This window comes from Nycticebus coucang, chromosome 10 (genome assembly GCF_027406575.1).
Source record: "Nycticebus coucang isolate mNycCou1 chromosome 10, mNycCou1.pri, whole genome shotgun sequence".
In the NCBI taxonomy this organism is placed as follows: domain Eukaryota; kingdom Metazoa; phylum Chordata; class Mammalia; order Primates; family Lorisidae; genus Nycticebus; species Nycticebus coucang.
In genome coordinates this window covers 22,112,024-22,125,155 of record NC_069789.1, presented here as the reverse complement: position 1 = coordinate 22,125,155, position 13,132 = coordinate 22,112,024, and the positions used below count along the sequence as shown (strand labels likewise).

General features: G+C 48.9%; 1 protein-coding gene across 2 annotated transcripts in view; it reads right to left on the bottom strand.

Moving 5' to 3' along the window:
* Positions 1 to 12,536, bottom strand: part of EDARADD (EDAR associated via death domain) — a 68,802-nt gene extending 56,266 nt beyond the window's left edge. The window contains exon 1 of one of the 2 annotated variants that reach the window (XM_053604303.1): positions 12,395 to 12,536. In XM_053604303.1, the coding sequence (XP_053460278.1) occupies positions 12,395 to 12,458 (64 nt within the window). In that variant the 5' untranslated portion in view covers positions 12,459 to 12,536. Of the gene's footprint in view, positions 1 to 10,728; positions 10,911 to 12,394 lie in introns of those variants that run through there. The other variant, XM_053604304.1, reaches the window with a different exon arrangement.
* Positions 12,537 to 13,132: the final 596 nt, after the last annotated feature.

Genomic DNA, 13,132 nt, shown 5'->3' with positions numbered 1-13,132 from the left:
AATTTAAAAGCACGAATGAGTCCTCGTATAGAAACAACTGCTTCAGGAAGGTTGGAGAAAACCTTACTTTCCATTATTAGAAGAGACAAAATGAACACATTCAGATGACATCAAGAAAGAGATTTTAAAAAGATTTGTAAAAATAAAACCACTACATCTTAGAACAGGTTACTTATAAATATCTACAAATACTCGGAGAGTTACAAATAACCGAAACTCTTGCAGGCAAGATGTTAATGGTTCTTTTGCATATGAAATTTGACATAACCTCAGCAGGAATCATTTAATGCTGAATCTGCTTCTTGCCTTCTTTCCTGCTCTTGTGCAACTCATCTTTCTAATTATAAAGCTTGTGGATTAAGAAGATCAACATCTCATAGAATTTTTATCAAGGAAAAAGCAATCTTGATTTCTCAATGTTTTGTTTTTCATGCTTTACCACTTGTTGCATGCAAGGAATTTATTGAGGAAACATAGAAAAAGGTAACGTCTCAGTCAGGGCCTAGATCTCAAGAATTTGTATAAATTAGAAAAAAGCGCTCCCTTCGCAAAACACTTTTACGAGACATCTGCCAGAAAGCTCTCAGTAAATAACCAAATCCTCTACAGTTGTGCAGTGCACAACCTGTGAAACCCTAAGTGGCAGCCATGAGCCAACTAAGATGCCACATTTACTTTACCCACATCCTCATCAAGTACACGTTACATACACTGGACTAGGCACTAGTTCCTGGGAACGCCTTTGGGGATCCAAAGAAGCATGGCGGGATAATTTATTGAGATAATTTGTGTCTGTTCTCCCTGCTGAGAGTGTGTCCGGGTTTCCATATTTCCTTGTCCTACTGTTGTTAACAATACTGAATGGAGAAGCTGCTTGAAGGCACCATGGCATTGTTTTAGGGCAGGCTACAGTCACTGAAGAGAACCGGGGACGACTGGAGAGAGCTTTGGCCAGTGTCCTCCAAGGAGCAGGGGACAGACATTTGTAGCTCCCAGGCACAGGGACAGTGCCCAGTTCCTGGCGGAGCACAAAGGTGGCAGAGCCCAGAGGAAACAGCCTGGGAACCAGGGTCCAACCCCAGCAAAGATACCTCTGCTGTGTGCCCAGCACAGAAACAGAGGGCTGCTGGGTCTCCAGGGACTTCCCAGGCTCGACTAGTGAGACATCATGGCCCTACCTGATGCACAAAATATTCAAGGTCCTTTCCTTCCTCGTCTTCCCAGCCCCCCATAAGCTTCTCAGATTCCTGTGTGACCCTTAGGAGTGGGGGAAGGGGTCTAATCTGACTGAAATGGAATGTCCAGCCAGCCCAGTGGAATATAGATGCAGATTTGAATATAAATTGATGGAAGGAAAATATAAAACAAATTGTGTTGTGAATACCACTCTGCATAGGCAGGACTCCAATTATTAAACATTGTGCAGAGTCCTTAGCATTCAGGCAGTGGAAGGGCAGATTGATATAGACACAGAGGAAGAGAACAGACCCAGTTTGGGGTGTGCTGCAGGGAGGGGAGGCACAGCTGGAGAAGCACCTGCAGAGGAACTGATGTCTGAGTCTGGAGGATGAGTTGAAGACAGCCAGGAGGAGGCGGCAGAGAGGGAAAAGCATTCTAGGCAGAGGGAACAGCACAGGCAAAGGCCTCAAGATGACCGAGAATGTGACGCATCAGTGTAAGCTCCTACAATACACCATGTGTACATATGACAGTGAGATTATGAGACCATTATTTTTACTGTAACTTTGTCTATGTTCAGATATGTCTGGATATGCAAATTCTTGCCTTTGTGTTACAACTAATTCAGCACAGTAACATTCTGTACAGGTGTGTAGCCTCAGAGCAATAGGCTGCCTCCTTCCTAGGTTTCTGTAAGTGACTCTGCGATGCTTACACAACGATGTGATCATCTAACAACATTCCTCTGAACACACCCTGTTGTCATGATGTATGACTATACTGCAAGTGAGTCCTCGCAGCCAGACGCACTGCGTTGGGTTTTCTAGTTTTTCATTTCTGTCCTTCAGGGGAGGGGGTAGTAGGAGCCACCACCAAGTAGTAACAAGACTCTCTCTCTCTCTTTTCTTTTTTTTTTAATTTTATCGCCCTCAGTAGAGTGCTTTGGCATCACAGCTCACAGCAACCTCCAGCTCTTGGGCTTAGGCAACTCTCTTGCCTCAGCCTCTCGAGTAGCTGGGACCACAGGTGCCCACCACAATGCCCAGCTATTTTTGGTTGCAGTTTGGCCGGGGCTGGGTTCGAACCCGCCACCCTCAGTATATGGGGCTGGCGCCCTACTCACTGGGCCACAGGCGCTGCCCAGTAATAAGTCTCTTCTTCCTTCCTATCAAAGCCTGGTCTCAAATTTTTTATCTTCACTGAAATATACCTGGATGACAACGCTTTACAATGTCATCACGTCAGGGGTGTGGCATGTTAACAAGTATCAATCAACACATAGAATTTCAGGTAAATGGGTTGTGAGAGATTTGGCTGCTGGGGTTGGCGTAGGGTAAGGCTGGGGGTTCTCAACGCTCCTGACAACATCCAATGCAGACACTGCCTACGGCATCTACAACAACTTAACCCTCCTTCCTACAGAACAATTAGTATGAGAGGAAGAAGAAAAGGGCAGAACAGAGGAAAATGTAGGGGACAGCTGAGAAAGACAGAATCACACCAAAAGCAGTGAGGACGAAAACAGGTCAGCAAAGAGGAACACAGCTCCACAAGCTGGTAGTGTGGCCTTGAACAAGGCGAGCAGCATGACCTTGGACAAAGCTTAGAGGTGTGACCTTGGACAAGGCTAGCGCCATGCACTTGCATGAGTTGAATAAGCTTGCTAAGCCTGAGGCTATAGGTTAGCAGCAAATTGAGTCCTGTCTCTGGTTCCCACCTCAGCTGATCCAGCCATGCTAGGGAAGCACCTGGGTGGATGGAAGAATTTCTACTCCCCTCCGATTCTGTTTGAGTTCTGAAACATCGGGCACCGTTTCAGAGGGTTATGAGGCTAACAGGAAGATACAGGCAGAAGACAGCAAAGGCCTGGAGGCACACGGTCTCTTACTTTGGTCTGACATCTCTGAGAATAAATGGAATTTTAAAAGGCTAGGACAGGTAGAATTTAGGTTTTTTTGCTTTCTGAATCACAACAATGAGGTAAGAGATGAATTAGGAAAGGCACTGTGTTTAGAACTAGTGTTAGAGGCATGTTCAGGTCCTTTGTCATTGTCATCCTAATAGTTGTGACCGTGTCTCCTTTCCCCTTATATCAAGCTGTGGATTAAATTCTTATGCATTTTGTCATTGCCAAGGTCACAGACCCAGGCACACCGTGCGCCCCATACAGCGTATTGCATGCTACTCCCTGGCCCCGGCATCTGTTTTAGATCATACCAAACTACTTCTGTTCTCACAGGCCCAGATTTTGTGTGTCAAGGAAGTTATGTGGTGGGGAGCTGATCCTGGTTATTTGAGACTGATCTAGAAGTAAAGATGTTCTAAAGTCTTTCTTAGAGGCCTTGGAATTGCATGTTTACAATCCTGTTAAGTATAAAATCAAACAATTTATTTACAGGCTTTAAAATGTTTGTTTTTGGGAGTTCCAGAGAACAGCAGGCCAAGCCCCCAGGCAAGGCTCTGACATCTGATGAGACCCTGGGGCATGGAGAAGCCTCAAACAGAAAGGGGGGCCTGTAAGCCCAGAACAGGCAGGCCCAGCAGGTCCTCCAGGGCAGGTGGGGGCCCTTCCCTGCTCCTGGCTGCCACCTTGCTGACCCCAGGATGTGCTTTTCTCCCAAAGCTGCCTCGGCCACCCCTTGCCCATGGATGACATTCACCCCAGATCAGCTGGAAACTGACTAATTGGGATAGTGGTTAGAACAATGTTTAATTCCCCTGAGCATCTTCTGGAGAGTTCCACAAAAGGCATGAGAGAAACCTCATCAGTTAATGGGCTACTGGCATGGGCTACTGGCCTGGCTCTCAGAGGCCTCAGGTGAGAGCACCGTCATTTTGTTTCTCTGGGCTGAGTCTCCAACCTGTAATATCAGGGGGGTGAATAGAGATAAAAGTCCCCTTCTTGCTTTAAAAGTCCATGCTGGCGAGTTGTAGGCAAAGATCATCTCCAGGCCCAGTGCAGTGCCTCACACCTATAATCCTAGCACTCTGGGAGGCCAAGGTGGGTGGATTGCTTGAGCTCACAAGTTTGAGACCAGCCTGAGCAAAAGTGAGATCCCATCTCTACTAAAAATAGAAAAATTAGCTGGGCATGGTGGCTGGCACTTGTAGTTCCAGCTACTCAGAAGGCTGAGGCAGGGGGTTGATTGAGTCCAGGAGTTTGAGATTGCTGTGAGTTATGACACCACAGCACTCTAGCCAGGGCGACAGAGTGAGATTCTATATCAAACAAACAAACAAAAAAGCAAAAATAACAACAAAAAGAGCATCTCCAGGCGGGAAGTTCAGGGCACTTTGATCTTAAATAACAGTGAGAACTCCCATGTTCCTGGTGTGTGCTCTGTGCTGTGTGGTTAGATGCAGACTCAGCAAACCTAACCCTAACCCTAAGAAAGGTATTAAGTACCCTCCCACACACACACACACACATTTTTTACGTATTAACTACTCAAGCTCACAGGGCGAGTACAAAGACCAAAATTTGTATCTGGAAATTTCTGGTTTCAGAATCTGCCTGTTTTCCAGACCATCAAGTTCTAGAAGTGGCTCCCACACTGACAACCTGACAGACCCTCTTCAGGGATATCTGAGTCCAGATTTCCCCCTTCATGCACCTACTCCAATGACCCCATTTTGACTCAGTTACCTCTGTAAAGATTCCATCTCTAAATCAGGTCACGTTCTGAGGTGCTACGGGTAAGGATTCCAACATCTCTATTTGGGGGGAGGGGGTGCAACTTAACCCATACCAGTCCAGTCTCTGGCCCGCCCCAAATGCATGTCCTTTCCACATGCAAAATACGTTCGCCCATCCCAACACCTCGGAAGCCTTAATCACGCCAGCGCGCACTCTAAATCCAAAATCTCATCTACTCATCCTCAACGCAAAGCCCCAAATCTCGTCATTGTCCCAATTGGAGCCACTTTGGGTGCACGTGGGAACCAAGTGCTGCATCCAGCAGCCTGTGCAGAGCACAGTGCCCGACACAGACGCTGGGGGTCTGCTGCCACATTCTGACATCCCCCCATTAGCCACGTTAGACAGAGGTCAGGAGTGCCTAGAGTTTCTCAAAGGAAGTACAGATGTCTTCTCTAAAGATGTCCCTTCAGAGAAGACCAGGAAGGCAGCGTGTCAGGGCTCCGGGTTTCCTAAGCACCAGCAGCCAGAGCATGGGCCCCTTCATGCTGTCTAGGGGTGAACTGCTCTGAATGTGGGATTGCAGAGTTAATTTATGTTTCATTTGTTATTTTGTTGTTGTACCACAACTTTGCTTTTGAACCACCGCTGTTTTCATTACTGGGTATAAAGAAGCCCTGGCGTCCTGAGTCACATTCAAGGTTAGAAAAGCAGCCAGAGCCGCAGGACACCGCTGCTGCTTTTGGCTTCCTCTCTGTCCTTTGCAGCACCCCACTGGGCAGTCCTCAGACCTGGGAGCAGGGGCCCAACAAGCTGGGAAAGGGGAAGGGATCCAGCAAGTACCTTCCTACAGCACCTTCTCTGGAAGCCTTCGTGGTGGGGGGAACACGGAAGAGGGTACGAGGGGGGAGACTCCAAACGAAGGGACAGGACTAGGGAAAATGATCAGGGGAGAGAAGAAAACTTAGAAAGTAGAGCCATTGTAAGAAAGGAAGAGAAATGAAGTGAGCATTGCAAAAGTTCACAGGGAAGGGAAGGAGAGAAGGGAGGAAGGGAGAAGGGAGAGAAAGCCTCAGGTGCCAACCCTCTCTTTGGGGCATCTGGAGAAAGAACTGGCTGGTGCATTTGCAAACACAGGTGCTCCTGGAAGTGGTAACCCTGTAGTCCAAGGTACTGCCCCCCATGCTACTGGAGAGCAGGTTGCCACCTAGGACCCATCCACGCTCACAGGAGTGGCAGGTGAGAGATGAAATGGGGATATCCTGAGCAGGTGGCCCGGGCTCCCAGGAAACAGCCCTGCTGCATGGTGCCAACAAGACCCCAGAACAGGCTCAGAGCCCATAGTTCAGTGGTTAGGGCGCCAGTCACATACACCGGGGCTGGAGGGTTTGAACCCAGCCAGGGCCTGTTAAACAACAATGACAACTGCAACCAAAAAAATAGCCGGGCATTATGGCAGGCACCTGTAGTCCCAGCTACTTGGGAGGCTGAGGCAAGAGAATCAATTAAGCCCAAGGGTTTGAGGTTGCTGTGAGCTGTGATGCCACAGCACTCTACCCAGGGCAACATAATAAGACTCTGTCTTAAAAAAAAAGACCCCAGAACAAAGGGAGAGTGTACACTGCTGTGCTCTGTGGCCATGGGCACTTAGCTTGTTGCCCCAAAGCACCCAATTGTACCACCTTTAACCCAGACCTCCAAAGCCTCATTCTTTGTTTTTGACTTTGATACATATGTGCTGTTATAAACACAAACTTGATTCTGGCTCAATCAGTGTCAGATTGCGTATTAGTGGCAGAGGTAGAGCATAATAGCTACTCTGTAAGCAGTACAACTATTTTCCTCCCCTGTAACCTTAATAGTCTTGGGAATTTTCTTATTGTCAAAAGTTGCTTTCTGGCTCAGTGCCCGTAGCTCAGTGGTTAGGGTGCCAGCCACATACACCAGGGCTGGCGGGTTCAAGCCCAGCCGGGGCCTGTTAAACAACAATGACAACTGCAACAAAAAAATAGCCAGGCATGTGGGAGGCACCTGAAGTCCCAGCTACTCAGGAGGCTGAGGCAAGAGAATAACTTAAGCACAAGAGGTTGCTGTGAGCTGTGACGCCATGGCACTCTACCGAGAGCAACACCAGTCCTAGTGTATGTGGCTGGCACCCTAACCACTGAGAAACTGGTGCCGAGCCAAAAGTTGCTTTCTTAATTCACTACGTGATATAAGCAAGTACCTTCCTATAGCACCTTCTCACAATTTTTTTTTAACTTTACAAGGTAGACTTAGATAATATACCTAACTTGATGACTAAGTTCCTAAGATGACAAAATGGGAAGAGCTCTTCCTCCTCCTCCAGTGTGAAGCACATGTAGTTAAACTTTATATCCTTCATTCATTCACTGAAATGATACCTATTTATTCAGGACTAATTAAGTGCTGAGTATTGTGCTTGGTATTATTTTGCCAAGCAAAACAAACATAGACTATATCCAGGAGCTTACTTTCTAATTGGGGTGGGGAGGGAGTGACAATGGCCAATTAATCACAGCTAAAAATAGTGAAATGGTCAAGGATGTGACCCGGGTCACCTTTTAGCTGAAATCTGAGGATAAGTAGGAGGTGATGGTGGGCAGGAGATGGGGTTGGGGGCAGAGTGGAGGAACCTTCCAGGCAGCAGGAACAACCTGTGCAAAGTAAGGCCAGGAGGTAGCAGGATATAAGGGCTTTCAAGGAAACGAAAGGGGCGGTGTGTTCGCCAGGCATGGTGGCTCACGCCTGTGATCCTCGCACTCTGGGAGGCCAAGGAGGGTGGAATGCTTGAGCTCACAGGTTCCAGACCAGCCTAAGCCAGAGCCAGACCCGTCTCCACTAAAACTATAAAAAACTGAGGCAAGAGGTCCGCTTGAGCCTTAAAGCTGGAGTTTGCTGCGAGCTATGATGTTGCCATGGCACGCTACACAGGGCAACAGCTTGAGACTCTGTCTCAAAAACAAAAAGGCAGGGTGGGGGACAGTGTGGCTGGGACACTGAGACAAGGGGGCCAAACCAGACACCAGATAAGGTGGTAGAAGGAATAGGTAGGGATTAATTGGACACAGCATGGAAACCGTGTAAAGACTGAGGTCTTGCTGGAAAGTGTCGGAAAGCCAGCACAAGGTTCAAAGCAGAGGAATCACAGAATGTGATTTATTTTTTAAAAGCTTGCTTTGGCCACCTTTTGGAGAACGGGTTGTCAGCAGGCAAGAGTGGGTGTGAAAACACTACCTGGGAGGTGAGTGCAGGAAACCAGGTGAGAGAACACGGTAACCTGGTCTGGGGTCAAGTGGACGTTCCATATATGGGCACCATCTGCACTTTCATGACAGAAATGGAAAGAGTAGGCGGGTGTGCTCCGTGGGTTGAGGAAACAAAGAGAAATGTTAGAAAGGGGAAATTGGCATGTGTAAGTGTGTTTAAATGGAGGAATCCTCTCCTCTCTCTCTCTCTCTTTCTTTCTGACAGAATCTCACTCTGTTGCCCTGGGTAGAGTGCCGTGGCATCATCATAGCTCACAGCAACCTCAAACTCTTGGGCTCAAGAGATCCTCTTGCCTCACCCTCCTGAGTAGCGGGATTACAGGAGTCCACCAGACACCTGACTAGGTTTTTTTCCTTTGTATTTTTAGTAGAGATGGGGGTCTCGCTCTTGCTCAGGCTGGTCTCGAGCTCCTGAACTCGAGTCATCCACTGCCTCAGCCTCCCAGAGTGCTAGGATTACAGGCATGAGCCACCGTGCCCAGCTCAAATCCTCATTTTATTCTAGAACAGGAATGGACATTTGGATTATCTTTCAGATGCCGATGTTCTTCAACATCCTGTGTCTCATGGCAGGAGATCTCAACCACACGAGGTCTTCCTAAATGCATCTCTCTGTAAAGATTTCACCTTCAGGTTTGTGTTCTACCTCTTAAAGTCAAAGAGACAGATTCGTTCTAAATGATGCCCTCTTATCATATCCTCTGTCCTCTCCTCATTCCACATGTGCAGGGTTTTGAAGTTCCTTTGTTCTAATTTGCTCGATTATAGGTTGTGCACATCCTTTTCAGCTGGGCCAAGCAGACTAACAGTGGGATTCTGGATCCTGTGCTGCTATTACTGTCACCAAAGATCATACAACGCCACCGGTGGCCTCATCACACTACTAACCTACTGAGGCTTTTTATACACTGATGTCACGGCTCAACTGTGTTTCCCAAACCTCACCTTCTCTGGTGCTGTTGATTTTGGAAGGCTAAAGCAGATTTTATATTTAGCCCCATTCAATGTATCCCTCTCAAGATCTTTTTAAATCCCCCCACTGCAGCTATCATCATTTAATGAGAGCTGAGGTCACCGTTAGTGAAATCTAGCCTAACACACCTCTTGGCACCTTTACTATTTGGTTCTCAGAAACGAGGTGCAGGAGCGTGGGAGTGGAATGGGGAAGGGTTTCTCCCTTTATTTCCACTTCTATTTTTCCAAACAATAGGCCTGGTGGAAGGGGAAGGATGAAGGCTGTCCAGACAATTTACCTATTTTCCATCTCCAACTGATACGAAGTTTACCATTCTCCCACATAAAGAAATAAGATCTTTCTTTGAAGTCTCCAGGAAACTGCTCCAAACCCAGCACATCACAACTGCCAAATTGGCTGTTGGGTATAGTCTTCCCATAGCCTCCAGACACACTGTCAACTTCTAACTGCAGAAGGCACAGATTGGGGGGGGGGGACATTCACGCTCCCTCCCTGCCCAAGCTCAAGAAATGAAATGGGAAACACGTTTCTACACAATTATATCAGACTCAGTGTAACTCTCTGCAGCATTTCCAACCTCAACAAGACTAAATAAAGCCCTGGTGTACTTGGAGGGGTATATTACTCATTCAGTTGTGTGTTCAAGAAACATCCATTGTGGACCGGGCACAGGGGCTCACACCTGTAATCCCAGCACTCTGGGAGGCCAAGGCTGGTGGAAGCCTGAGCTCAGAAGTTCCAGACCAGCTCCAAGCTGGAGCCAGACCCCATCTCTAAAAATAGCTAGGCTTTGTGGCTGGCTCTTGTGTCCCAGCTACTCATGAGACTGAGGCAAGAGAATCGCTTGAACCCAAGAGTTTGAGGTTGCTGTGATGGCACTCTACCGAGGGCGACAAAGTAAGACTGTGTCTCAAAAAAAAAGAAAGAGAAAGAAAAGAAACATTCACTGCGGTTAAGGCTTAGGCTATGGGACAGCAGAGAAAAAGAATTCCTGGACAGTGAAGTCTAAGGATTTTAAATTCAGGTGAAAGGATAAAGAAAAATCTAGATTCTAACCTCAGGTACAAACATGAATATTTAAAAATAAGGGCAGAACAAGAGGCCGTTCTAATCAGCAGTGGGATCCCACAGGTGGGCTCAGCCTCGTGGTTCTGTGGATACAAGCTGACGAACTAGCTGGGGTCGCGTATTCAGAAAAACAAACCATCTAATCAAGGTGAAAGGAGAGAGGAGGAAGAAGAAGGCGTTTGAGCAGGGAGAAGGGGAGAGCCTGGAGGGGAAAACCAGAGCCACTTCCTTGCACCCTTTTCTGCCAGAACTTTGCAGGACTTGTCTTGGCCTGGCATCTCAGGTCTAGAACAAAAAGCGTGCGGGGCCACAGCGTGGGAAGAGGGAAGGCGCGTCCCCCGGCCGCATGCGGGTGACGAGGGGCGGGGGCCGTGGGAGCGCGGGAGGCCGAGCGGGGACCTGTCGGGGGCCTCGCACCGCCCGGGGTCTGGCGCTGCGGCCCGCGGTGGTTGGTCCCGGGCGTCCCTCGGGGTCTCCCCGGCTGGGCCCCGACAGCGCGCCGTGGTCCCGGGGCACCTCCGGAGTTTCCCGCCCACGCTCCCCGCTCCGGGTGCGGGCGCGGCGCGGTGTCACTTTACCTGCGCGCAGAGGGTCGTCTGGTGAAGCCATGGGAGTGGGGTGGGGACACACGAGAGCCAGAGCGCGGCTGGGCGGCCTCCGGGACTTAGGCAGACAGCGGGACGGCGGCGGTGGGAAATCCTGCGGCCCGACGCGCCGGGAGTGCGCCTCGGTGGCTCCGCGCGCCCCTCCACCCTCCTACCCCTTCTTCCTCCTCCTCCCCCTCGTGTCCCTCCTCTCCCTCCCTACTCCTCCTCCCTCCTCCCCCTCCTCTTACCCTTCCCCTCCCCTCCCCTCGTGTCCCTCCCTCCTCCCCATTCCTCCTCCCCCTTACCCCTCCTCCCCACTCCTCCTCTCCCTCCCCCCTCCTCCCCCTCCGCCCCCTCCTCCTGCCCAGTCTCCGCTGCTTCTTCCTCGTGCTCACTTCCTGCCTTGGCAGTTAGCAAAGCCCCTTCGCCGCTCGTACCTCCGGAGCGCGAAGCGGGGGCCGAGGTCCCGGGCGTCCCCAGCCCCAGAGCGCGCGTCCTGCCCCGAGAAAGCGTCCGCCCCCCGGGCAGATCCCCCCGCGGGGCTCGAGAGGCTACAGTCCCCGACAGACAGCGAGGGATGACCGGCCTTTGAAAACAGCAGCAGTCGCTGTCACTTTCCTGGCTCCCTCATCAGGCCAGCTGGGACACCCCGAACGCTCCGCGCCCAGGCCTGGGCTCAGGGGCCTGCGGGCGACCCGACATTTAAACAGTTCCCTGATCTGTCAGCAGGCTGTGCCTCTGCGTGACAGCACACGCGAATGAATACTTTCCGTTCTGATTTTTCTTTGGCGGTAGTTAATACCTGACCCCCAGGGTAGGGCTACACAGACGGGGTGAAAAGAAGACGCCAGACACACAGCTTCTCTAGAATAAATAGCTTCTTCTAGTTCTTTTCGAAATACCGAACTGGTTGGCGCCTATGGTTCAGTCGGTAGGGCGCCGGCCCCATATACCGAGGGTGGCGAGTTCAAGCCCAGCCCCGGCCAAACTGCAATAAAAAAATAGCCGGGCGTTGTGGCAGGCTCCTGTAGCCCCAGCTACTCGGGAGGCTGAGGCAAGAAAGTCGCTTAAGCCCAGGAGTTGGAGGTTGCTGTGAGCTGTGTGAGGCCATGGCACTCTACCGAGGGCCATAAAGTGAGACTCTGTCTCTACAAAAAATAAATAAATTGGATTTTATAGCAGTTACTTAAGGGAGCACAGATTGGATTCAGCTAAGAATATATTTAAGATTACTGTATTTTAATTAAGCGTATCATTAATCGCAAGCATAATATATGAAGATTTAAGGCGATTTAAATTTATTTATTTTTTTAGAGACAGGGTCTCACTCTGTTGCCCGGGCCGGAGTGTAGTGGCACAGTCAGAGCTCAGGGTAACCTTGAACTCCCGCCCTCAAGCAGTCCCTCTGGCCTCCGCCTCCTCAGGTTTGGGGATCGCTGGTGAGAGCCACCCAACCAGGCCCAATTTAAATTTAATAGCGATCTCTGAAGTATTTTAAACAATCTATATCTGCCTTCACATATAAGAACATAAAGATAAAATTTGTTTGAAAGAATAATCATATTTAGTGTACAATGGATCAGCAAGTTATCATAAGCAATCTCTGGCTAAAAATTCAGCTCTGAAAAGTGCAGGAAAACAGCAAATGTCTACATACCTACTTGGTGACTGGCGGGTTTCTGTGGGCTTCTGCCCGCCTGTTTAGTTGTCCTGAGGCCCATAACAAACTGGAGACTGGCTTCTTATTCTCGGAACATGCCATGTTCTGAAGAAAGAAGTTCAGAGAAGATGCCCACTGTCTGTCTACCAGGAGTAGAACCTGGTCTGTGAAGGTTCTCTGGGGCATTTGTGGGTGGGAGGACAAACTTCCTCTTGGTCTGCCTTACCAGAGGAAGGGAAATTTTTTTAAAGAGTATTTTCATTTAGAATCCATTTTGAGGTTTGGTTTGTGGTTCTTTCTGTACTGCTCATAAGGGTGGAATTGTCTCTGACATAGGGTGTCAAGAACCACACATCAAGATGAGCTATCTTGGTATTAGCACAACCTCAAGCATTGCTTTGCAACTGATCTGCTTTTCAAAACTCTGAACTGTAATTCTCCTTTTTATCACTCACAATCTTCATTATAATACTGAATAGAAGATGGGTGGTAGAAATACATTTTAAGATTTTTTTTCTTTTCTTTTCTTTCTTTTTTGGCAGTTTTTGGCACAGGCTGGGTTTGAACCTGCCACCTCTGGCCTATGGGGCTGACGCCCTACTCCTTGAGCCACAGGTGCCACCCAGGATTTTTTTTAAATGAAAATGGCCTAGGCACATAGGTTGTTCTGCCCTTTCTTTTCACTTCTTTGCTTTCCCTTCCCTATGAATTGCAACCACCCTCATCATTATCTTT